The sequence below is a fragment of the Festucalex cinctus genome, chromosome 12, assembly GCF_051991245.1.
Source record: "Festucalex cinctus isolate MCC-2025b chromosome 12, RoL_Fcin_1.0, whole genome shotgun sequence".
NCBI lineage: Eukaryota > Metazoa > Chordata > Actinopteri > Syngnathiformes > Syngnathidae > Festucalex > Festucalex cinctus.
The window spans coordinates 12,501,640-12,528,450 of NC_135422.1; the positions used below are offsets into that span (position 1 = coordinate 12,501,640).

The window sequence follows — 26,811 nt, forward strand, 5'->3', positions numbered from 1 at the left end:
AGGGTCAAGGCTGAAAGGGGGCCGTGACTGAAGATTGACATCTTAAGCGAAGGTTGACAAATGCAAGAAACAAGGCCTGCCACTCAAAGCCTGCAACGAGCGCATGAAAATAAAAGGTAAGCCAGGCAATGCATGACAGAACAGTTATTAAAAAAAAAAAAAAAAAAAAAAAAAGATGAGCAGTTTGAAAAAATAAAAAATAAAATAAAGGCTTTCATATGAGATTACGCTAAATCATGCAGCTAATTGTCAAAACAATGCATGAATTATGAATTTTTATAAATCAAAAGTCAAAAAATTTCTTTGCAATATATGTTCTGTGCAGCATCACTAGTATAAACACGCTATTTTGATTAACGTTGCATTTGTGGAATATAAATTAAGCAGCAAAATCCACCCATGTTTAGCAATCTCAGGGGAAGGTGGCAGCCATTTTGTCATTTATTTACTAAGTGTCATTTACTCATTTACTAAGTCTAAGTGGCAAAATGGCCGCCGCCCCTTTACTTCCCCTTGTACTAAATAAACTCACCTGGCCACTAAATACTGTCCAGTGAAAAATAAATCTATATTACCCTTATTTTCTTACATCATAAATTGTTCCAAAGGCTTAATTTCAATCAATTTATATAATTAATTATTGAATTAATTAACAATAAACTTTTCTAATTACCAATTGAAGTACATTACTCTTCATTAAAAACTCAGTTCTATTTTAGTGGGTTTTTTTCCATTACCTTCCTCAAATACTTTGTAACTGCATTTTTCAGAGAACATGAAAAACTAAACCAAATACTGATTACTGTATATTATATTTATTAATAATTCAATTTCAGGTGTAGAATTGAATGGTCTGCTACACTAAGGATGTAATTGATTTTGGCAGAGACGGCCAGCAACATGAGATGTTTGAGGCAAAAAGATTTTGGAATTTATGTCAAAATATGAATTATTTTAAGAGGGTGACGACAGTTTTGAACCATTTCACATTTGACTTAATTTATGTTATCGAATAAAGTATGTTTTAAGGTAATATTACCAGGCAATGTCTGAGGTGGCACATTTATATTTCTTATCATGGACATTCATGCTAAAAGTTAAATAAAAATAAATTAAAAAAAACATAAGTTAACTCATATCAGTACCTCTGTAGTCAAGTAATATTTGGACAGGTCTACTTTTTCCTTTTCTTTATTTTTTATTTTTTTTATATATATAAAGTTACAGTACTCTCATTTGAGTATAATTTAGCTCTTCGCTATGCACCTCTGGGTACATTTGAGTCGTTATCATTAACCAGCTCGTGGGAACAGTCAAAATGGTGCCGGGTACATAACAATGTCCAAGCTAACAACCACAACAGTCCAGTTGTGATCATTTCAATACTCTGAGAATAAAATGACCTAAATGAATAAAAATATTCACAGGCAGCGAACTCTCTCAGCTTTGTCGGTCACCATCCCCTGAAATCCAAACAAGGAGATCCAGTCCTGATGAGAATACGAACGACTCACTGAACCGCACTGAATCATCCATAGTGCGAGTCGACTCAAAATGCTGATCTGTATGGAAACACTGGTTACATAACAAAGAGTATCGACCTGGTGGATCAAAGGAAGGAATCTTAAAGAGGGCTCGCTGTCTCCCGGTAACCGTTCGACCTCAAGAGCTTCACGTTAAAAGACGTGTCTCGTCGGTCCTACATTGAGTGCACACTTAAGATGTAGGGTGATGTTTTGTGCAAATGAGCCATTGCTCACCCTCATTGACGGCTGGGCCAATTTCGATTACGGCTTTTTGTTACCTTAATGACTTATTGAAGTGGGATCCCAAAATGTGTAAGAAAGATATTGCCCAAAAAAAGACAGTTTTCACTCACAGAGGCAACACTTCATTACAAAGATTCCAAATTACACGTAATGTGTGGATTTGCATCCGCAGTGTACAAAAGATGTGAAATTTCCCTTTTTATACAAATGCTTCAAGTTTTAACTCAAGTTGGGGTTGAAAGCTTTTTTACTTTTAAGATGCTTCTTCGAAATTCCCTTTTCCTCTCCTAGGTGTCTTTCCATTTAGTTTCATTTGGCTCTCAGTATTGCCGCTCACCCACTGCGAAGGGAGGAAACCTGAGAACCTTTTTGAGGATGTGCTGGCAGGGCCCTCCATAGCCTAACAGGTCTACTTATTTTGAGAGCATAGAAAAGTCCAGATCAGAGAGGAAAACACCATCAATAAATCAATACGCAAATGTCCGCAAGGTCGGTTAAAGGAAAAACTGGACCTTAGGATAGCTATGTAAATAGTGTGAGTGGATAGCAATACAACACCGTCTAGTAATAGCAAACCAACATTATTGGAAAAATCCGCAATCATAATCTGCAGTATTTTTACATTTTTATGTTCCATTGTAAGAGAGACATTTTTGGTACTTTTTGCCCATTTCTAGGTGTACTTCAAACTAAGTAAGCCAGTTACAGTTGAGTCTTGAAAAAAATAAACATGCCTAAAAAGACTCAGTAAGTCAGACATTTTGCCTTGAAGTGACCATTCTAGGGTCATTTCCAGGTGTCTTTCAAACACATTTTTGTCCTAGAGATTTGGAAAATTCAATCCCTGGAGCCAATTAGTTATTAGTAACATGACATTTGGTGGGCATGTACATTATGACCCATGAAAATAGTTTCAAGAAGCCATGTCTGAAAGGAAAACAGAAATTCTGTTCATTTTGAAAATTCGCCTCCCCCCCAGGCAACCTGAAATTTGGTGGCCATGTCTATAAAAGACACAGAAAGTCGTCCATTTTGCTTTGAAGCAGCCATTTTAGAGTATTTTTTTTTGGCCGTGTCCACGTGTCCTTCAAAGACGTACGTACTCCTACAGATGCAGCTTTTTCAATTCAGCCCCTGAAGCCACTTTCACTGGATGAACATGATGTGCTTTGTTTTTGTCTGCTGCCAGGCAGACAGACAGCGACACTTTGGGCGCGTCCTGTCGCTAGTCCTCTCGCTGAGACTGCTCACTGTCACCGACTGGATTTCTCTTTACTTTTAAAACGACAAGTCGAAGGATCCCCCCCCGTAACTGCGGGAGAGAAAGCGCTGAATGCTTAAAAACAAGTGGCGAGGGCGCTTATCCCGTCAATGTCATTAACACGCGAGTGTTGTTTAACCTACATAGCCTATCGGCCGCCATTTCCAGTGAGAAAGTCCCTCTTATCTGCTAATAGAGCTGGCTAATCCCTCAAACACGCATGTAGCATATACACGGGGAGCTGCTGATGAATACTGATGAGGCCGCTAGAAACTGTACTGCACTGTATTCCCAGAGCTTCAATTTACACATTTGTGATGTTGCGGCCTTATTTCAAAATGGATTCTGTTGTTGTTGTTGCTTTCACTCAACATTCAACACACAACATGCCATAATTACCACAGTTATGTTGTAGAGGGTTTTGCTTGTGTGTTAAATTACATTTTTTTAAATGTAAAAATTTGTCAGTACCATTTCATGAGAGCTACCATGAAAGGATCAACTCTTTTTTTTTTCCCCCCTTTCAGTATATATTGAGGGTGTTTTACTGTGAAATTCCCTGAAACGATCACTTTAACTTCCTGTTCCTCATGACTCGTGTTCCTGTCTGCCCCTAGTGGGCATGACAGGCAATTGCCAATTTTATTTTGCTGGCCTATTTTGCGCCACAAATTCTGGCTTTTACAAACGTGCGGCCAGGAACAGGAATATAAGCAAATCTTTCCATGTACTTTTATGTTGTCACGTTGTAAAGCAAATCAGTCAGTTGGACGGGGGAATCAGAATCAGCATCAAAAAGTGACACGACACAATCTTGAAGATATTGCTGGTTGATACCAGATTTTATTTTGTTTTGACTTTGTTTTTGTTTTTCAAATTCAGTTAGTTTTAAGTAGATTTTAGAGCGTGTTTGGAAGTTCATTTTTTATTATTCGTTTTAGTTATTTTTTTTATCTTTAGTATTTGTTTTGTTTTTATTTCTTTAGTATTTGTCAAGTGCAAGAAAAAAAGGTACTAGGTATTGTGCAATAAATAAAATGTAATTAGTATTTCCAAATGATTTCTTCTGCATAGATGTACATATCCATCCTGTACCTCTCCATAGTAATTTTGTCGGGAAAAGGCAGGACATTCTGTACAAAAATTCAAGCTGATTGGACGATGCGACAATCTACACGTTTGTTTTAACCAATCACGTCGAAGAGGGAAAAGCACGAACATCTTACCAGCTAGAAATGAAGGTTTGTTTGTTAGCCCATCCGTCGGCGCTGGCTTCCTGGTTTCGTCACAGTTGCATATGCTGCCCCCAAACACAATGTCGCTCTGTGATTGGTCCGTACCACCAGCGGTTCGGGAACAGCGTATCTGCGGGAGTGGTACAAGATGTATTCTCTGGAGTTTGTGAACTCACAAATACCGCAAGAATTCAAGGTTATGGATGTACAGTACTACTGAGGAAAAAAAAAAACATATATGGAATTAATTGAAAAAGATAAACAGGACATTTTTGCTATACTTTAATTATAATTACATAAACAAATGTAGTTTCAGTTAGTTTTTTCCTTTTCCAATTTCAGTTCATTTCCATTAACAGTAATACCCTTGGTTGATACACACATTTGGTGTATTACTCGACCAAAGACGTTTAGGTTCCCATTTACATGTTTTTGTGGGTGACGCGTGTGTGCTTGTGATCCCCTTCCTCAGCTGAATTCCCGTGATTGCATCACCACACCGCCCCTGCCTCATTTAAACGGCTGAGCACGTGTTGCCAATTTATACCAAATATTTCATTTGTGCATTAATTTGTAATGCACAAATTCTGCCTCACAACAATCGACCATCCTTCCGACCAAATTTCAATTTTACGCATTGCCAAATTAGGTGTGCGTTAAAAGAAGCACATTCACTTACCCCCCATATTATGTGATATGGCGAGCCGGTCAAAAAAGTGTGTGACATTAATTAATACTGTGCAAGCAGCAAGCATCTCATGACAGACTGGAGATTGGAGATGGACTGTGGGGCTATTCAGGACTGCATTCACACGCATAGAAATCCAGCAGAAAGCACAGATCCGCAGTGTGCATACCCCAAAAAATTAGATTAACTGAATTAGAGGGATTAGATTGACTGCAGCTGGATTGGACCATCATGTCTCCAAGAAGGAAAGAAAGAGGACGATCGAACCAGAGAGAGGGAGGGAACGAGAGAACAAGAGAAGAGTGCAACATAACACACACACACACGCACAAAAAAAAGGCTCCATCTCAGCACATTTAGGCATACCGGATAAACTTCTACTGGCTGCTTTGCAACTGGTCCTTCAGCGGTGGTAGCGAGTTCAGACGGGTTCATCCAACGGGAGGCGACTTGGCTGGTGCAGCAGCGCCACTCGGTGGTAGGAAGTGGAACACGTGGTGCGGATTGGAGCAGGGCTGCAACAGGAGGCGTCACAAGAGGCAACAGTCATGCTCGGAGGCGTATTTATGAAGTCACAAGTCGGTTTTAAGGAGGCGATGTCATAACACGATTATGTTTAGTGGCATCTAGTGGTGAGGTTGTAAATGACAGAACGGGAGACGCAAAGTCCCAAAAACTCTTCAAAACTAGCATGTTATGCTGAAATAGACATGATTGTAAAGCATGTACACAAGGTTAATTGAACTGGATTTTTTTTTTTTTTTTTGAATTAAACTTCAAGATAAAGAAAAATATAACACGGATTTAATTTTTACAAAAAAAAAATGTGTATGATTATTGAAGACTATTTGAATTAAGAATATGATTTTGTTAATTGAATACCTTTTTTTTTTTAAACTAAAAGGTGTGTTGTAACTATGAAGACTAAAATGTCTAATTTTTACTAACATGCATATTTGGTTAATTGGTGACACAAATACCTTTAATTCTTATTAAAACGTATGGTGGATAATTAAATACTAAAACGGCTTTAAATCTTACTAACCATCATTGTTAGGTAATTGAAGACTCAATTCTCACTAAAACATGCATATCAAGTTAATGAGGCTCAAATAGCATTAAATCTTCCAGAAACATGCTTGTTGGGCAATTCAAGACTTTATTTCTTACTAAAACATACATATTAGGTTAATTGGAGACTCAATAAGCCTTCAGTTTTCCTAAAACGTTTGTTGGGTTATTGAAGACAAAAAATGTTTTTCATTTTTATTACTCGTTTTAGGATAAATTAAGAATCTGAAATGCCGCTAACGAAAATGTCTGCTTGGTAATTTAAGACAAAAAATTAGCTTTAATTCTTACTAATGAATGAAAATGTGATTAATTAATGAATCCAGAATAGCTAATTCATACAAAACCCTGCCTTGGGTAACTGAACATTATAATAGCTTAAATTATAAGTAGAACATGCATATTGAGAACAAATTAGCTTTAATTTATACCAAAATGTGCATTAGACTTTAAAACTTTAAAATTGCTTTAATGCCTACTAGAACATGCATGCACACGAGGTGAAAAAAACATAAATGGCTTTTATTCTTACAACATTCACATTAACTGAAATGAAGACAAAATTATATTTTATGTAAAATAAAAAAAAAATAAAAAATAAAAAAATAATAAAAAGGTTATACTTGCATTTCATGCAGTAATCGTGTATAAGTTAAAGATTTTTAAACAGCTTTAATTCTTACTAAAAGAAATATTACCCTTGTTTTTGGGCCATTCTATAGATGGGAAGTGTCCAGGGTGACTCGGCCTTATTCCCAAAGTCAGAATGTCCCAAGTGGCATACATCGTTAATGGTTGTCTATGATTTAAATACATTTGATCTCGTGAAGCTAAACAGGTTGATAAAAGTGATGTGATTTCACCTTCAATGCCAGTTTGGGGCCGCTAGATCAGAAGATGCATCTTCAAAGTCACCCTGCCGTTTGCGATTGCACGAAAACTCTTATGGCGTGACCCAGTCGAGTGGAATAATATGGAGAACATCAATGAGGCCGCGCTGATGGATCACCGACAAACCGGAAGAGACAGAACGCATCATCCATGACGCTCCCCCCACCCCACAATCGCATTTCCCGCCATCATTTCAGAGACTTCACACAGTCGGCTCGGCACATCCGCAGGGCGTCGCCTCCAGACTGATAGCCGGATCCATCACAGGGTTACCATGATGCACACGGCACAGATGTTAAAGGGGCAGACGAAGACATCTTAAGCTCCGACAAGATATTTTGACAAAGATAATGATGTCATGATGATGCATAGGAAATAGCTACAGCAATAATCAATATGTACAACTGCACACTTTAAAAAAAAAAAAAAAAATGCTGGGTTGTTTTCCTAACCCAGTCCTTGTGCAGCCCACATATCGATCATTGGCAGTCGAAATTTTTAGTGGGCTAAAAACTGCAAGACACGAGGGTCAGACATCTAGGCCAAAATCAACAGAAACAGACTCATAGGAAAGGATGACCAATGGTCTGCAATAAATCACAGGTAGACGACACAAATTGATCGATTTCTCATAGAATGTCATTGCAAAGAATAAAAACTGGAGCTTTGCAAGAGTGATTAAAACAAAACTGTTACAATGGCCTCAGTTTGCAGCATCAGATGAGGCCCCCATCTAGATGTATGTTTTGTAAAAGGGAACCTGATGGACTCACTTCATCCACGTGACTGCTTGAAGGCTTCAAGTGGTCCCGCAGGGAAAGAAAAAAAAAAAAAAACATTACACGTCAGCGCATATTTGCAGCCAATCTGTTTCCTTGGTCTATATGACATATGCTGCAAGGCCCGGCAGATGGATCAATGACAGGCATGCATCCTTTCATCATACGTGTGCGCGGAGACTGGACTAAATTTTACAGTGATCAGAAATGTCAGCGCTTTTGGAAATTTGGACTTTCATTTTGGGGGGTCAAAAGTCAAGAAGTCTAACAGGCCACATGAGTTCATGACACTCAAAAAGCAATGAGAATTTTGTCGAAAAACATATGTTGAAATTTCACTGTGTACTATTTGGCCTTAAAAAAAATGGCCACAAAATTTTAGACATACATAAATGCAAAAATGCTCATGAAAATTTAGTATGAAATAGAGCAAAATGTATGAAAAATATGAGTTTATGCAAAACAACAAATGTATACAGTTGAACCTCTAGCTACACATTTAAGAAAAATTTCCTCTATTTATATACCATTTTTGATATACGGTCTTGATACGGATAAGTGAATGGATCCATGTTGTGCTTGAAAACATTGTTGATGACATGTATAACTTATTTTAACGTAACGTATCTCACTCAGCGGCGAAACCTTGTGAGCACATAGTGAACATTGTTTTTTTTTTTGTCAAGGTTTGTTCAAAATTGCAAAAGGTTGCAAATATGTTTGCAAATGGTTTTACGGTTGCAAATTTTGAATATGCTATTCTATAAAACAGAAATATAGACAAAAGCACCTCAACTGGAAGGGATGACTGCAGGCATTTTGTTTTAGCGGTAATGAGAATGAAATGGCTTCTCAATTGACTCGACCCTCACATACCTTCTTGACTGTAAAAGTTGATTTAGTCCACAGGATGGAAGATTAAAAGCATGTCGCCCTGAAGCTGCTAATAGAGCCTCACAGCACACAAGGTCACAGCATTCTAGTCGAATTCTACTGGGCCTTTGTATAGATGAAGAAGATTCTGTACTAGTGTTGCAATATTTCCTATATTACTGTATTAACAAAGAATTGTTGTAATTCGCAGGTAAGAAACTGTACATTGCAATGGCAGCTGTTGCATCGCATACTAAACAAAGACGTTACACCCCTCAAAGTTTTGAGAAGGGGAAAAAAAAAAACAATTGAAATGACCATGAATGGTGGGTAATAATTGACACTCTTTAGATTTAACAATACAAATATTTCTCTTAGAGCCAAAAAGCCATTTTAATTTAGATTTTTCACTGTTGTCTTTTTTATTTATTTAGTTTAATTTTGATTTGTAAAAAACATTTATTTTTATGTATTTGTGTGCAGACAGTTATGCAATTATGTACTGAAATTGGTATCTATTAAAAAAAAAAAAGGAAAAGAAAAAAGCACATTTATACTTTGAGTTCCTTGTTTTGTATACTGTATAATTTTGAATGAAAAAAAAAAATACTGAAATGATATTTTAATTTCGTGCCCCAATGATTTAGCACATGGGGGCAGTCTTACAAACATGCCTGTGCAGTGTCTATCAACGTGGTTAAAGTAGTTCCACTTGTACTTAAGACTCCTGTTGGGTGTGATGGGCACGTAAGATAACAGTCTCCATGCACGGCTCAATAACTGATTCAACACGATTCCCTTAACATTTACAGTAACTGCAAACATCAAAATGTGACTAACGGCTTGCAAGACAAATCAATATGAACAAACAATACAATAACTGTCACTCTGAGGGGAAAAAAGGCACACAGAAGCAAATTGGACAGATTTATTTTTTATTATTAAAACAATAAACATCCAAAGAGCTGCATTAGACGGAAGAAGTGAAAGCACACTGACAATTTCTGCTGAAAGTGCATGTTAAAAATGTCAATTAGAAAATATATTTGAAATCAGTTATTTTGTTTGGTTTCATTTAAAAAAAAAAAAAAAAAAAAAGAAGCCAGTTTTGATAAGCGACCACTGTTACAGAAGCAGCAGCCATCTTGGACTTGCACTTTGAAGTGAACATGGCATTGAAAGGCGTCACCAGCTGTACAAGACGGACCAGAGAAGATTGACACGGTTGGCTTTTCACCACGCAGAAGCTAAGCGGATCCAAGCGACGCATGGGGCCTCCCACAAACACAAACATTCTGCAATATGCAAAACAATATGTTGTTCTTCAAGTGCAGGATATTTTCACAGAAAAACAAAAAACAGAATAAATATTTTCAGTTTGGCTAGTTTGTGAAATGTGTGATCTACAGTGTAACCTCAAACTCAAATTTTGGACGTAACATTTTTCCCCTTTTCTGATCACTGTTGAAAAAGGACTGATTACTTGATGACTTGAAAAGATAATCCTGACCAATTTTCTTGTGGTGTGGGGTAAGTTAAGCGGGTTAACATTATCCTGTTATTATCCTGTGGTGTGCGGTGCATTGAGAGTTTTCCTATCAACCGCAATTCCTTGGGTGTGTGGTCGACACTGAGCTTGTCTCCAATTTTGACGTATGATAAAATGACAGCCAATCAGGAAGCTCGCTGAAGCTTGTGCTGTTGCCATACACAAATAGAGGATCAACTGGTTGGGCTGAACGTTTGTATTAGCTTATTAGGACAGATGCTAGCTCGTAGATTTCCTCGTGTTCATATTTTGCTAGGTTTCTATTTATTTATTTTTATCCCAATCTAGCAGGGCCGGACTGACTTTTTGTGAAGAAACGAGTTGTTTTGGCTCTTCTGTGACTTCTGTTGTACATTCGAGTACATCCGTTGATGCTGTTTGACAAGGAGAACTGAGTAAAGATACAGACTGTCTTTAGACTTTAGCTTCTTGTGCTAACTGCTAGCTTAACCAGAAGCTATTTTCTTGTTGTGATCAAAAGGTTGGCGTTATAAAAGTTTTTGATAACAGTCAGCATATACTCAAGAGCTGGTATTGATTTTTTTTTTTTTTTTTTTTTATTTTTTGTGAACATATGACTTATTTGGAGCTTTTTGGAGCAGTGAGAGAAAATGTTCTGTAGACTGTTAGCTTTTAGTGCTAAATGCTTATCAATTCAATAAGCGTTTCACATTTGACACCAGATTAGTGGTTGTCTTTTATACATGTTGGGCAGTTCATGTTAAAAGATGTGCATCAGTGAAGAATTCATACTAAAATGGCTAGGAACTGTTACATAGATATTCAATGATGTTGGCAGTGTTGACATTGGAACAAATGATTTCAAATATTTTCCAATAGAAAATTTGCTTTTGACTCAGATTGTGTTAGGCTTTGGAGGTTCCACTGTATGTGCATTTTTTTTAAAACTCGTTTTGTATATTGTGAAATGATTAACAACAACAACAGTCTACTTAAAAGTGCACCACATCCAAAACAGTCTCCAGTGGACACTTGTGGATTTATCGATCATGACGCTGGGGTGAGCAGATGTTCTCCGTTTATGCCACGGATGTGGTTATTCATTTAGGCTTTCCCCCAAGGGCGTCATCTAATTATTAACGTGGAGACGGACGGGATAGGCTTTAAAAAGGAAATGTCTCGTGTGTGTGTGAGTGTATGAGTGTGCGGCTACAACCCACCAGAGTGCTCATAAATAAGTAAAAACCGCCATAAAAAAAATGGTCCACATTTTTGAGTCATAGTTTGTCTGTGTGAACAAATGAGCGAAGCCAGGTCGTTAACACTAGCATGTCATTTGCCGTCAAGTCAACACATTTACTACTGCTTCTCCATCTTCTTCAATACTCAAATATAATAATGTCCTTTTCAAAAGCAACAAAAATCCAGAGTCCTGTATGGCAAGCGGTGATTTGACGATAACCCCCTCCAGTGCCCTCCTGAAGACAAGCTGGTTTTTTGGCAGTGGTTGTTTTAACACTTGTGCTTCATGGCAAGCTGTAGGATAAACACAGTAGAGAAGGGTGGGGGTGTTGATCAATATGATTAGAAATTAGGAGAAATCAGTCATTTACTCACATAGTAATAATCTATGTAAACAACAACAACACTTTGTTGTGCTGTGGGTTTTCATGAATGGATGCTCTTCCTAAATACAACCTTTTCTTATTTAACCCGGGTTTGTGACTGGCAATGAGCTGGGCTGTATGTGTTGGACAAAAAAAAAAAAAAAAAAAAAAAAAAAAAATAGCACTGTATAATATTGTACGGTACTTCAAAAAATACAGAATAATTAAATAGAACAAAGAATGCAACAGCAACTGATTACAAAGCTAATTAGTGATTATAGGTTGTGGCTGAGCAAGCATGACTTGATTCTTAGTGGGGACTCAACCTGATTTTCGCCACAGTAACACGAAACTCTAATGTTAAGACTCAAGAGTAACAGTATGACTTACAAATATGTGACTTACCACAACCTCTGAGTCACACACAAACAAGGTGTATGTAGGATGTTACGCTGAGCTGGGACAGATGGGGGCAGTAGAGCGTCACACAGAAATACACACTCCTGACGAGAACCTCTTCCTCATGAGTGGAATTGTACTTGAGTGAGGAGAGTCAAAAGGTGACCCTCATTGCCTAAACACTTCTCGCACTACATGGCTGACTACAGGAAAGTATTCAAGAACAAACACACTGTTAAAATATCACAGTAGCGTTAAACGGCTCATATGGGGGAGGCAGATGAGTGACACCTGCAAACGAATGAGTCTTCATGGGAGATTGTGCGTCAGCCACTGTTGAAAATGCATCGCGCAGCAGGGAGGCCAGTCTGCCATTAGCAAGAGGGGAAGACTCTTCAAGGAAAGTGCAGACATGTGGGAAGCGCAGTGGCAAAATGGAAAAAAGAAGATGACTTTTATCTGGATGTCATGTCCAAACGGGAGAAATTGTACTTTCTTTACAGCAGATTGGAGAGTGTTTGAAAATGACCACTGTCTAGGACTCCTGCATGCACAAAGATTTTTTTTTTTTCAGAAATATATATACAGGGTAAGAATTTTAAAGACATATAGTATGGAATACATTTTAATGCAGATGATGTCTTAATTTTATTTATTTTTTAGTAATGTCTATTTTTACATTGTACATGTCAGCTTTTTATGTTCATGTTAAATGTAAAGAAAAACTATGCATTTTCTTTTGTATTTGTGTGGAAGTTGATGCAAGGTTCAAAGCTTGTTTGGCATCGGGAGAAATAAAAGAAATCCCAGAAGGGATACCATTGCAATTTACTTTTTAAGTGAAGTAGGTGGTTAATAATAATAGTTTTGTGTTTAAAAAAATAATAATAATAATCCCACACAAAAATCAGAGATTTTAAAGTCATATTGACCAGCCCTATTTTTCTTGTCGAGCTGGTCACCCACCTGTCCCCCTAATGACGCTCCATACAAAAAAATAATAATAATAAAAAAATAAAAAAAAATAAAAAAAAAAATAAAAAAAAATAAAATAAAAACTGTGCTTTTGCAGTACAGCTTGACAATATTCAAGCACGAGCGCTTAATGCAAATGTTATCAATGATGCCAACCAAAGTGCAAACAGGGGCTGCCTGGGTGGCGTGTGATGCATGGCGCCATTAGACAAGACAACTGCGGTGTAACCATCATAATCAGCCACACAGCAAATTGGGTTTTTCCATCATTTTGCATGTTAATAGCTAAATTGAACAGCAGGCCAAGTACTTGGGAGAGATTTGAAATGCACGGAGAGCGAGGGCGCATCCCGAGTGTAAATGAGGGGAAGCGGGAGACTATGCGGGAGCATTGTGTTAGTTATCTTGAATGTTGTCTCTTGTCTGCAAGAAGGGTCACATTTTTGAAAATCGACACTTTTTTTTGGGCATCAATTTAATTAGTCACACTTGCTATTCATACCAACTCGGCCCTCACAACTGTATATCACTTCATCGCAGGGATGTAAACAATTATTTGGATCGATAGATCTGTCGATTATTCGATGAATTCATCGTTGCACCTCTAAGATAAGTATATTTAGCTATTCGTCGCGAATTTGCGCATTTTACCACATGCCAAACGCGACCGCGGCCTCACCTTGTGTGCTGTGACGGCAAACTGCTCGGCGCTGTTCATCATGTCGGCGGTCCGCTCCTCGGCCCGGCCCAGTCGCTCGCCTCGCTCGTTTAGAGCCTGGCTGGCTTTCTGCACGGCGCTCGTCACGCTGTCTGCTGCCGAGTGGAGTATACTGTTGCCTGTTGTCCGCAAGGGGGGAAAGGGAAAAAAACAAAACAAAAAACAAAAAACAATGGACATGATCAGTCATAGAATAACAGAGTCATCTGTATTAAATTACTTCTTTAAATGTTAATGATATTGATAGCGGGTCATAAGCCAATCAGAGTGGGAAGACCAGGCCAAAGGTGGACTTTCTCTCAGCAGCGGTTGTCATTTAATCATGGGGTGATGGTAATTATAGCACGAGTGGGGATTGATCCCATGCCAGCTACGTGAATGTCACTTACACGAAATGGCAACCAGGCCTGACCAAAAGGTGGATGACACTGAACTGAGAATAGAAAAAAAATTTTTTTGAAAGCACCCTGCACAAGTTTAAATACTCCCCTGTACGCCTAAAAGTGGACCGCAGACAGGCCGGATCCTCAGATACTCATGGAGGCCCCCCAGTGCAGGTTATGCCCTGACAAGCCATCCATCTGCAGCACATCACTGGAGCTACTGCGCTACGCTAACAGCGCGATGAGGAACAGCAAGTTTTGCAGCTGCCGAGTTCTGGCCGGGATGTCATCTGTCATTTTACGAAGACATGTCTGGGAGACTATTCCCGAGCATCCAACATATCGCGCGTTGCACAACAGCCGGGAAGCACGCGGGGAAGGACAGCAGTGAAGGTATGGCATTCTTGCCCATTTCCTGTCTGGGGGGGGAGAATTTCTCTTGGATTCCACTTGAGACAGATCCCTCGGAATCCCTTCAAGGGAGTCCGGGACATAATACTCCCATCACTGGAAACCCAAACCCTCCCGAGCCCTCCAGAAGTGTGCACCGGGGAGAACATCTCTATCTTATTTGTCTTCATGCTGTCTCCGTTTCTCCCGAGGCCCCCGTCATCAACGGCCTGGGCTTCCCCCCACTGGAGATTGTAATTACAGGGAGGCGCTGTGTGAAGAAGCATCTGATTGGAGTGCGTGGGAGTGGATTATTCTGTAAGAAAATGGGCCTGAAACCGCCATTTCTACACAAGTCTTGATAGAGTTTGTGATGCCACCAAAGAAGGGCAAAGTGAAGGAACCTATTACTCACATCTCAACCCAAATGCTTGTGAATACCAGAAAAGTCTCGTTGCAAACTAATCGATGCCCTGAGAATCTCACCAAATTAACTCCACTTTTTTTTTTTTTTTTGTCTTTTCGCCCCGAGGTCGACCTCGGAGCAGTCCGCAGTCTACTGTGATCTATTGGTTGGGCACTCCAGGACTAAAATATCAACGGCAGTCAGTCCACAGCATAGCTGGACTCCTCGAACGATTGGGCGCTAAAATGTGATTGTCAATTGGCTGGCTCCATTGCTGTGTTGCTGGAACCTCAGAATATCAGATACACTCGACAAATTGCCAACAGTCACGTTTACGCTCAACGAGGTTCAATTCGGCCTGTTAATGTAAAGCATGTACACGGCCGAGTACACCAGTGTATTGCGTACACTGTGTCTTATCACTGCTGTGCAAGAATAACGCTGGGGGAAATATGACGCTCATGTGTGGGTGGAAGGGCAGGGAGACTTTTTTTAATAAACAAATCGCTGCACTCAAATATTGGCATGCACATGCTTATCTGCACTTCGAGTGCCATCGAAATAATCTACTTAACGAGCGGCGCATTTATCAGAGGACCTTCAGCTATTCATGTTCATGAGAGGAAGTCGAGAGAAAAGGCAAAGACACAAGAGATGGCATCGTCGTAAGAGAGGGTGCATTGTGTGCTCTCCACTTCATAAATTAATTAGTTAAGGAAAAAAAAAACTAAATAAAAAAATCACAAATTCTCTTTCTTATTGGTTGATGGTTATCAGCAAAGTCCAAAATGTATAGTTTAATGATTTAATGATTAACTGTTGACTTGAGGCATGATTGAGTTTGGATTGTTGAGGATTTTTTTCCGAGCCGTTTTTAATCCATCTCAGGGGGCGGACATTTTGCCACTTCCTGTTGACTGAAGATGACATCGTAGTTGCTCAGGGCTCAGTCAATGACCAATCTCAGCTCACCTGTTTTCTGACTTGAGCAACTGTGATGTCATTTTCACTCGACAGCAAGTGGCAAAATGGCCGCCCCCTGAGATGGATAAAAATGGCTGGATTTTGCTGCTTAATATTCCACTAACGCAACATTAACCAGAAATACCATATTTAGAGTAGTGGGGCTGCACACATTATTGTCAAGATTTGTATTTTTATTTATTTATTTTTATTTTATTTTTATTTTTTTTATGTAGACTTATTCCACCAGAAAATTTGGGTTGAACTTGAGCCTTTACAACATGTTTTTCCCTAACTTTTGAGGCAAATTACACTGGAAAAAAAAGTGGTCTAACTAAAGATTTAAAATGAAGATGATTAAATTTTGAGGCACACTTAACCTCCAAATATATCTTTAACACAAACTTGCACAAAACCTTTGATGGATTTTGACTTTTAGTATATGTGTAACTATAGATTCTCAAAGGGGAACTAAAACCAAGATGTCAAAAATATATTTTATACTTTAAATTTGCATGTCTGTTAGCAGCTGTTTACTTAAATTGGCAAAGTACTTATTGATTTTGGGGTGTTATCTTACGCCTGTCATGTGCTTCGGCTGTTCTTCTGCCTCCCCATTCGCCTGCATTCACAAGCACTGTACAAACGGCATCTTTCATAAGCAGATCAACGTCAGTTTTACAGATGTGCATTTAGAAAAACCACAATTTTAATCATTACAGTCCCGACTTGACTGAATTTGTCAAAGGCAACACGGCCAGACGGGCGACCATGGAAAACCATTAGCAAAAAGAACACTCCATCTTGCGCTGCCCTTCGGAACGTACAGTAATTCTCCTTCTGCGGCATTTGTCAGCGACACGCCGGCTTGACGGTGAAGGGCCCGGACAGTGAACATAACTCACAAATAACCTTTAGGGAGGCACTGGAAATCCCTTTAAGCTTGTACTCCCCGCTTACATTGACAAGTCGTATCAGGGTGGGGGAGCGGAATGGACCTTGCGCTCGCTGTGAGCGTCTAGTCACATTCACACTAGTGTCGGTCTCAAAAAAAAAAAAAAAAAAAAAGACAGCTAAGATCACTTCCAGTTACCCTCTGAGATAACGCAGAATGGTTTATTAAAACAAAACAAAAAAAGTGACATTTACTAATTTCCTTAGTTGTAGTTGGAGTTGCCTAAGTTAAAACATTTCTGGAACAATATAACATTGTGGCCAACCACAGTCGATTGATATGCTAATTGTCTGATATGTCTTTTCATCTTTGAATTCGTTTACACGCAGAAAGCGTTCAGACTAATTTAACTCCCAGGCAGTGAATTGGCTTCGTTCGGTGCTGCTGTTTTGGCTAGCAGCACGCTGGTTCCACCGATAACACTTTAATGTCTATGTACTGTGAACGATAGCATTGATGAACAACTTAAAATGGTCTAAAATGTTAACTCTTAAATGACCATTTGTGAATGAGCACAATTATAAAACTAATTATAATTACTACAATTGTATTTTCTCGATAGAAACCGGAAGGCATTAACTTGAGGGATTTAGTGACTATTTGGGCGTACAGTGCCTATTACAACAGAGAAATACGGGAGTCCGGATGTCTTACCTTGTCGTCTGAGAAGACTATGGTGAGCAACCAGATCTTTCCTCACTCTGTTCATAAACACTTTGCAACGCACAACAACCGAATCTACTGCTTGGGCTTCTGTAGTGAAGAAATATTGACAGTAATTATTCATTTTTATGATTGTAAACCAGTTTGGATTAAATTAGTGGAAACGAGTTCTGGGTTACTACGTTATGAGTTTAGTACAAAGGCCATAAACCTTTGGGAATGACATGCAGTTACTTTTAATGAGAACAAATTAAAATGATCAGAGAACCGGGGGTTTATGGCGATATTAAAGTCACTGTCGATAAAGGAAGGGGCTGATTTAGCTAGATGAATGCAGGGAGTCCACAATTTCATATCAGCCAAAGCAAGTCAGTCAACTAGTGACAACAAGGCACATGACATTAGTTGTATATACACTCATGCAAATCTTCAAAGTGTTTAAACAGTAAATTGTTTGGCCATGACAGGCTGGGATTGCTAAATGGGCGAGGAGGGGAGATCGAGGCAACAACGCTATTGAGGTATCTGGTGCAACTTTAACACAGCTTTTCATAAAACAATCCTGGAAAGAGGAAAAAAAAAAAAAAAAAAAAAAAAAAAAAAGAGAAAAAAATTGCATGGCCATGACGAACAATCCCACTTAAATGGTTGGTTGTTAGGAAACCTGTGAAAGTCTCAAATGGACCTTAAAAAAATATGACTGGAGAGATCTCGACCACTACTACTACTAGGCACAGTATAAACTTTTTTTTCCCTTGTGCCATCACTACCCCACAATGAAGCCTGAAAATGCCTTGTGCATGAAAATTGAAAATCCCCAGACCTATTCTTAATATCAAAACTTGCGACATCAGTCCTTATCTAACTTTTTGGGGGGTGAGGCAATCACAGACGTCTCAGCCGATAAGCGTCGCCCACAGTTATGGTCCCACACCTGAGCAGCGTCATGATTTTTGTTTTGCACTGGTGTGAGACTTAAACTGGAGTGGACAGCAATGCTGACATCCCGTGAGGCTCCAGCCACAAAGCAACTTCAGCCTCATCGACAACACAAGAAGAATCCTCAGAGCTATCTCACCTCAAGTAAGAAAATCAGTAAGTCGACAAAACGCGAGGTTACCAAGCCTGAGATCTTGGAATTGGCAATTTTCTTATTTTAACAACTACTGTGGCAAATATCATCGCTGTATGACGACAACTTGTCCGATCCAGTTTTAATGGTTTCATGATGACTTTAACATAACTCTTATAATGCTTTTGGAATAACAACCAATGAAAAGATTCATTGTGCAAAAAAAAAAAAAAACAGTCAGGAAAAGTGAAGAACAGTACTATATTTTGCAGGCCTTTTTTTTAATATATCCACTGTATCTGTGGATTTAAGTTAAATGTAGGACTTTGTAACTTTCTTACCACTACTGATCAATTCACCAACAAATGAATGAGTATTGATGGTCCCATCCAAGTAGAACTGTTATTTAAGAGTTGTAAAGTAAATGTTTTTTTTTCCCTATTGTTATGCCTCTTGCTACATACACATCTTCATCCTCGATTCGTACCAGTTGACACAGCTGTCTACAATATGACCGATGTAGCAGTCAAACCTGATCAATGCTGCAGCATCACCATTAAAAAAATAAAACTCACGAGTAGTCTTTGAGCAACAAACTAGCTCATTACAAGCAAGTCTGCTCTGCAATGTTACCACTGCCGAGGAGAAAAGATTAAGTGACTCAGCCTGTTTGTCCGTTTGCGCAAACAGAGCCAAGGTGCTTGCGGTTGATGGAAGTCAGGCGAGAGCCAAGCCGGGCGAGGAGGGTGAGATGTGTTTGTATTAACAACTCCATGAATAATACAAAAGCGGAACAGTGCTCAAAGATGAGCGTTGAGGGTAAACAGATCAATATCTGATTTATCCGGGCAGGATGCTACATTCTCTGCTTGCTTTATGAGCTAACTATTTACATCCTTGCAGTCAGGAAATGATAGAATTGGCTGCTGGGGTTCAGATTGCTCTGCTAATACACACACATATTGATGCATATAATATTAAGGTTATTTCAAGGGGCGGAAATTAACTGCTTCTTTGACAAACAATCAAATGACAAGGGATTTATTACAGCTTGTGTGTTAATGTTTTGGAATTATTCACAATTACGACTAGGGATGGGAAATACATTCCTTGATTGACCTTGATTGATTTTTTTAGAAGATATTTTGAAATGCTGTTTCCACAGCAGCATCATAACGAGCCAAAAATGGGCGGATTTTTCTGCTTAATAGGTCACAAATGCAATATTAGCACTAGCATAACGTGTTTAGAGTAGTGGCGCAGATTTAAAAATAAAAATAATAACTATCACTATATCAATGCAAATTGTAATATGCCCATCCCTAATTAGAACAACGTTAGTTAAATTGTGTTGACCATCACTTGAACAAACAAGCACGCATTTTCACACATTTCAGGTGCTGGCTGATTTTAGAATTCACATCACAGCACAAGGCACAAAAAAAGTGGGGGAAAAAAAAGGGACTTCTTTCTTTTTTCTTTCAGAGCTCTCACCTCCCAGCAGTTTGGCCTGACAGTTGACAAACTCTGGTTTCCGCATTGGGATGTAGCGCTGGCAGGTGTGGTGAAGAATCTGGATAAAGGTGCACTTCTCTCCCGCAGAACCAGCGACCCACTGGTCAAAGGCGTTATCGAACGTCAGGTCAAACTCTGCGCAGTCCTTGTCATAAAAAAAAAATAGAGAGAGAATTTGTTACTTAAAGACAACCACTTGAGAACGTAAAAACCATCAAATTGAATTTGACGTGGCTTACCTTGTTGGAGTCGATGCCGTTGATCTGCCGTAGTTGGTCGAGAGTCCACTGTGAGCGTTTGACAAAGGCAGACGATCCTTGGAACTGTTTCACTTTGGTGACGGTGACGTGGGCTGGCTTCTTATTCGTCACTGTAAGAGGAATTGTATGAGAAAGTTAACTTTGGGGATTCAGATGAACAGACAGGCCCCCCCAAAAATTCATAGACAGGGTACACATACAGTAATTTGAGCCCAGCCATGAATATGAATTATTTCCCTTTCTTTCAATCAAAATCAACAAGATACTGCAATGTGTGGAGATAAATGCGTTGCCAAACTTTTTGTTGGAAGAAGTGTTGTTGGTTTATCTCTCTGCTCACCTCCTGTCCTCAACTGGCCCCTCTGATACAGGATTATGTACACTTCCTTTGAACGTCCATGTTTGTTTACGGATCATCCAGGCTCATAGTGTACTTCTCGGAGACGACCTGTTCCTTTTATTGCTTTTATAACCCGGCGAGTAGACCTCCGCTTCCGCCATCCGGCGTGATCTATTGTGTCGCCTCAGATAAGAGGAAGTGTTGGGGTCACTTTCTCCATTGTTGCGCCAGCCCGCCGCTCTCCGAAAGTTGCGACCATCACTGGCTCATGTCACATTCCATCACGTAAGCCCCCGTCGGCCATTTCTTTAGATATGGTTTATACAAATATAGGCAGGGCCCATTGTTGCATCAGGTGATATAGTCGGTAAGTGAGCTCCCCGGTGAGCGAGGGGATGTTTGGATCCGTTTTGTGCGTCCATTTGGACAGCTGCAGCAAATACGTGAGGTGTTGGCCTCAATGGCCTGTGGTCACAGGAAGGAACAAAGGCTGACAGAAAGCCACAAGCATGACCAAATAGATCATTACAATACAAAATTTCTAGGGGCCACCCAAAATAGATTGACAGCTGGATTCAATGGAAGAGGGTAGAGGAGGACTAAACGACATGAAAGGTGCTCAAATTCACAACAGAATAATTTCTTACATCTGTGGTACTGTATCTTGAAAAGGAACAAAGCTGTTACTGATAGAAAATATGTTAAAAGCGGCTTCTTCTTTTTTTAAACCAGAATCTAATGTTGAATCATGCCTGCATGTAACCCCTGCCAGAAAGTGTTTGAGCAAAAAACACCGTACAATGTTCACAGTAGGAGACATGATTTAATAAAAAAAAAAAAGAAAAAAAAAAAGACTAACCTCGTATTCACAAAGAAATCTGAATAAAGACAACTATTCTGTGTTTCCCCCTGTAACTATTTTATTTCAATGTGGTCCAGAAACACCTCCTGAACAGATTGGCTCTAAGTGCAATTCTGACATAGAGAGAGAGAGAAAGAGAGAAAGAGAAAGAGAGAGAGAAAGAGAAAGAGAAAGAGAAAGAGAAAGAGAAAAAGAGAAAGAGAGAGAGAGAAAAGCTTTGGAAGGCTTTACCAAACATATTCAGTACCAGTAGTTACATATTCACCAACAGCAGCTTTGAATTGTAAACAAACACAGGGGACCGAGGATTAGCAAAGCAATTATGTAACAATGAAAATATGTTAGTCACTGCATTTTCACTGGCAGCCTTGTTGCACGGTTTGTTTAATTCAGTTAAACAGGAAGTCCCGTGATACCCGAGACTTTTTGGTGGAAAACGCCTGTCTGAAGGTCATGGAAGAATCCCACATCGGCAGTGAAGCGTTAAAGTGCCAGACAACTTTGAGGCTCTCAAATTAATTTCATATTCAGTTGACTTTCACTGTCTGTCCCGGCAGTCTAGAATATAATTCAACAATGATATAAGGTTACAAATGCGGACTTGACCGAAACATCAATCAAACCACGGAGCGGACTGGCTCAAACCTGACAACAAATGTTATTCATCTTAGTGGCACACTGATTTCCTGGTTTATTGCGAGCTCAGATCGTATGTGGACAGAGTTTGAAATCAGAGAATGACACACTTCCCTCAAATAGAAGCAGGGATTTTTAAAGCATAAAAAGTATAAATCCAGTGATAATGACAAAGAGCCTTGCTAAGAGCTAAGACTATTGTTCCCATGCTTGCTGGCTGTCAGAGTGAGGCCATACAGAGGATTCTTTCCCATGCTCCGATAGTGACATGCAGTCACTTCCACCAGTGGATTAGTTCTTTGTTGTGTTTGGCTACAATTGTCACAGCCCGAAGGCAAAAATTCGGCTTCCCAACACCGAAATATTATCAGAATTGTGTTGAGATGTGGGAAAAGGAGGGAAGCGGTGACAAATGAGCATAACATCATACCGGAATGAACGAATCTCAGCTTGTTAGGAGTACGATAAACGAAAAGCAAATATGATCCGACGCAGGAAACAGATGGAGAGTATAAAACGCGCGAGTAGCTTGACAATGACCCCATTAAGGCTATCAGAAAACTGAAAGATACATTCACAATTTCCCTTGCCAAACGGGATAACAAGACATCTCGCTTCTCTATCCTTTGTGTGCAAGCTTCAGCTAGAACTCAAAGAAAGCTACACTGGCACATAGGGACAGACAACAACAGTTTAAACCATGAATTTTAGCTTGCCATTTACAGTGCAAGAAATCTAACTACTGCTTCAGTTGTGTGAAGTCATTATGTCTAACAGTCAGGAGGTGCCAATGGCTCCTCTTTCTCATGTACATCACAAGACGAACGATGACAAATGAATTCAAACTCTGGCTTAATTTGCAGTGTCTGCCCAGTTTTAGAACATGGATAGGTAGTCTAAAGGTGGCATTTTCATACCTTTTCCCCCATGTCGCTGTCTTGTATCAACATTATACAAGTTGACCCGTTTATGTTCCGACTTCTGGGATAGTATCAGAGGCAGAACACCACTTTTGCATAAGGGTAATGCTAGGACAGGGGAGGAAAGTTTTACTTAATTTCCATTCCAATTGTCCACGTACTAATAGTATTTTCTACTTGCATACTGGGTAATTTTATGTCATTCTTCAGCTCTTAATTCTTCTACGCCTGTTATACCGACTGCATGTACTCCAGATCAAGCAGATCAGCATCATCATGCCTGCCAGAATCAGGCTGAGATACCACATAACTGAAATTTCTTTGTATTTCAGGTTACATTCAAATGAAATGAGTGTCAAGACTAAGAAAAACATTCAGTTAGTAGCTCAGCGTGTCAGTTAAATCACTGCTTCTTAATCGTATAAATAATAGGCATTATGTCTTTGAAAAAGTGCGTTTGATGCTGCGACTGCTGTCCACTGGGCTTCGTTCTTGTCAATCAAGAAACAATGTTGGAACGACTGTTATCTATAGCTGACGTTTCAGGGGCTATTTTGTATCTTCCAAGTTGTGCAAAAGGTCTCCCTATCTGCTGAATGAATGTATCCGTTTTAAATATTGAAGAAGTTGGTCACGCTACTCGCTTTGGCAACAATATTACATTATTATTGCAGTGGACTATTTTTTTGCTCATTGTCTGAGGCTGCAAACCCGAACCAATCAAAAATCAATGACAAAACTGAGCCTCTCTAAGCTAGCTCCCGTTAACCACCATGTTGCCAGGGTGAGCAGTGTGGGTCAGATCAAGTAGATAGTCGACAGGGGATTGTGTTTTGGTACACACTTAGGAAACATGACCTCAAAAATTCATCTGCCCAGTCACTTAGCAGAAGTAGCTACAACGCATGACAATCTGATGGCATGAGAAGGCACAAAAGTCATCAAAGTGTCTTAAGATTACAGGTCAACATCCTCCACTGTTATCCATAGCTGTTATCCTCAGAGAGCCTGCCAAGTGGATTTACCGTGAGCAGTGGCGAGGCCAGCATCAACGGCATAGAACAAAAGGGCTTTTGAGTGCTTTCACAAGGTTTGAACACTGTGACTCTTGTGTACGAGGTCTGCTCCCAGGCAGAATGGTGGCCATGCAGTGACAAGACACAAGGAGTCAATAGGACTGCGCGTACCTTGGTGAACAATTAGCCCTTCAAGAGATTAACAAATGGACAACTAAATAGTCCGCGTAGACGCTACGATAAACATCAAGTCTCAAAGCTGCTATGTTGAGTAATTTGTATGAAAATGTGTGGTTGTCAGGTCAACAAGGGTAAGTAAACTTTGGGGGAGAGAAAAAAAAAAAAAGTTGTCTTTTGTCCGCAGTTATTCACTCAGCTTCAAAACTCACTCAAGGACGACACGACACAACACATTCAAAAGCATTCTGGAAGCGGGACAAAAATCTGCAGTAGCCATACAAAACAAGTGCACTCTTAGCGGAGGCGGGCCATCGAGACGAGAGGAAAGGCATTAAAAGTTAGTTACAACTCACAACTGTTGCTGTAATAAAAGAAACCCTGACTTTTTTTTTTCTCTTAACAAAACAGTTCCCAGGTGTCTCAACATGTGACATGCAGAATACTCAAAAATACCCTGAAAAACCAAGAATTACAGTCACCAGTCACCACTCAATGCGCCAAACAGCAATGCACCAAAAGTAACTGAATATTTGGCCTCGTGCTGACCATGAATTCTGCTGCAAGCCGCTGGTAACCTTTAAATGTCGAATTTCAGGACCATCGTTAACTGACGACTCACTGTATAGTTATTGGTTTATCACATGACCGAAGATGATCTTCAACCCAAGTATGGATGTACTTTAACATTAATACTCAATGCAGATCAGCTTTTTGTTTTAAAACGTAAGGACATACTGTGTGCTTTATAAAAATAAATAAATAAAATACCTCTTCAGTATCTTGTTGCCGAGCCGCGCAAATACGCTGCTGATTACTGTGACATTCCCCCCGCGACACACCTGTACATAGTAGGAAGTGAAACTGGTGATTAATGCCGCAGCATGATGAGCAAAACTCAGCCCGCTGAGTCAAAGTCATAGAATTGTTAATGAGGATGCTAAGAAACCAATTAGGTTATCCGCAATGACAAATTAATTGTGTTCAAGGTTATATTCCTGCACCTGGAAACATCATATTAAGGCCATTTGCAAGTCATATAAATGCCCTATTATTGTCCCTGCAAGTTTGTCCATCACTTCGCACCCCTTGGACGACTTCATAAGACTGCTATTTAGGCTGCGCCAAGTCCACACAAACCCACGCACACAATGCATTCCTCTGAAGATCAAGCTCTAGGATACGGGCAAATATTTAATTACACCAGGCCTCTCACTTTCCCACTGCGATGTGTTGTATGAGATGAATGCACTTCTCTAGCGGCATTCATTAATTCCACTCATGTTTACTAAATGAGAAATTGTCATGTTTTGACTTATGTTCCATTTACTTTCTACATGTGTACTACTTATTGCTTTCATTATATGACACCGATTTAAAATAAAAAAAATAAAAATGTGTTCAATTATTGCTGATTTACATGTATCACAATGCCAATCCAATGTTAAATGAGAAGGTTGCAGTAAGAAAATATATGTAGGCTACTATGTGCCAAAACTCTGGAGAGTGTTTCATGCGAGAAGATAATAAACTGTCCGGTTGTCATCACACAGTAAACATGGAATAAACAGGGATATTTCAAAACAAGGTACAGTACATTCCTGGACACTTACGATTTCAGGATGAGCTAAACTGAATTCCTGGAAGCAAAAATCTTTCAACCTGGGTCAAATACAACAAGACCGACACTGCTGAATGGCTTATAAATAATATGATAATATATATCAAATTGCACACCTTGTTTGATAAAGGTTATATTAAAAAATAATAATAAAGTTACTTACATAAAATGATTACACTACTTTATGTCATAGATTTCAGTTGTAACTCACTGTGATGCGGATGCTACCTCGAGACCTTTGAAAGTGAAAACATATGATGTATCAAAACATGTCTTCAGACCTCATTTCCTTCGCCCAGCTGTTCTCCCTTAAACAAGGTCCAGTGGAGGTTGTCACTGTGGCTAATACAAAGGGCTTTACTAAGATTAGGATTGCACAACCACACTACAAAAAGATCCAAGAACGGCATTAGGTTCGGGAACACCTGTAAGAAAACACGACGACATTTGAAATACAGCGGTGTTTTGAAAAGGAACAATAGTGCTTCACCTTTTGACCTCAAAAGACTATCTTACTGCAGGTGGCTAGTCAGCGGCTAGCGCAAAATGCTAATGTAACAGTCTAGGTTACTTTAGAGTCAAACACTGGCAAGCAGTCACAGAAATCAAATTTGTTGATTCACGGTTGGGAAGCTAGCCATCGGAGGCTAGTTGTATCACCGCAGAGGCTACAAATGTAAAGTACAAGGTTCAGTGTTTGTGTCGAGCGAATGTCTACATCTTGACACACAATATTCAAATCAAAGTCTTGGTTCATAAGACGTTCCAGGCTAGGCTAACACAAGAAGCTAATGTAATCTTTAGTCATTGGTCCTTCTTGTCAAGCAGCACAGACAGACGGAGTCAACTCCAGGAC

At 39.4% G+C, this 26,811-nt stretch overlaps 1 protein-coding gene across 3 annotated transcripts in view; it reads right to left on the minus strand.

Annotated features, from left to right (window-relative positions):
• stxbp6 (syntaxin binding protein 6 (amisyn)) overlaps positions 1-26,811 on the minus strand; it is a 61,837-nt gene that overhangs the window by 11,407 nt on the left and 23,619 nt on the right. Inside the window, exons 3-7 of one of the 3 annotated variants that reach the window (XR_013287468.1) lie at positions 20,363-20,493; positions 20,103-20,268; positions 13,738-13,895; positions 5,320-5,468; positions 4,257-4,395 (exon numbers count right to left, since the gene is read on the minus strand). Coding sequence is in view for 2 of the 3 variants with exons in the window: in XM_077538128.1 (XP_077394254.1) it covers positions 11,590-11,613; positions 13,738-13,895; positions 17,528-17,626; positions 20,103-20,268; positions 20,363-20,493 (578 nt within the window). In the remaining variant the exon portion in view is untranslated. Of the gene's footprint in view, positions 1-4,256; positions 4,396-5,319; positions 5,469-9,485; positions 11,614-13,737; positions 13,896-17,527; positions 17,627-20,102; positions 20,269-20,362; positions 20,494-26,811 lie in introns of those variants that run through there. The other 2 variants (XM_077538128.1, XM_077538127.1) reach the window with 2 other exon arrangements.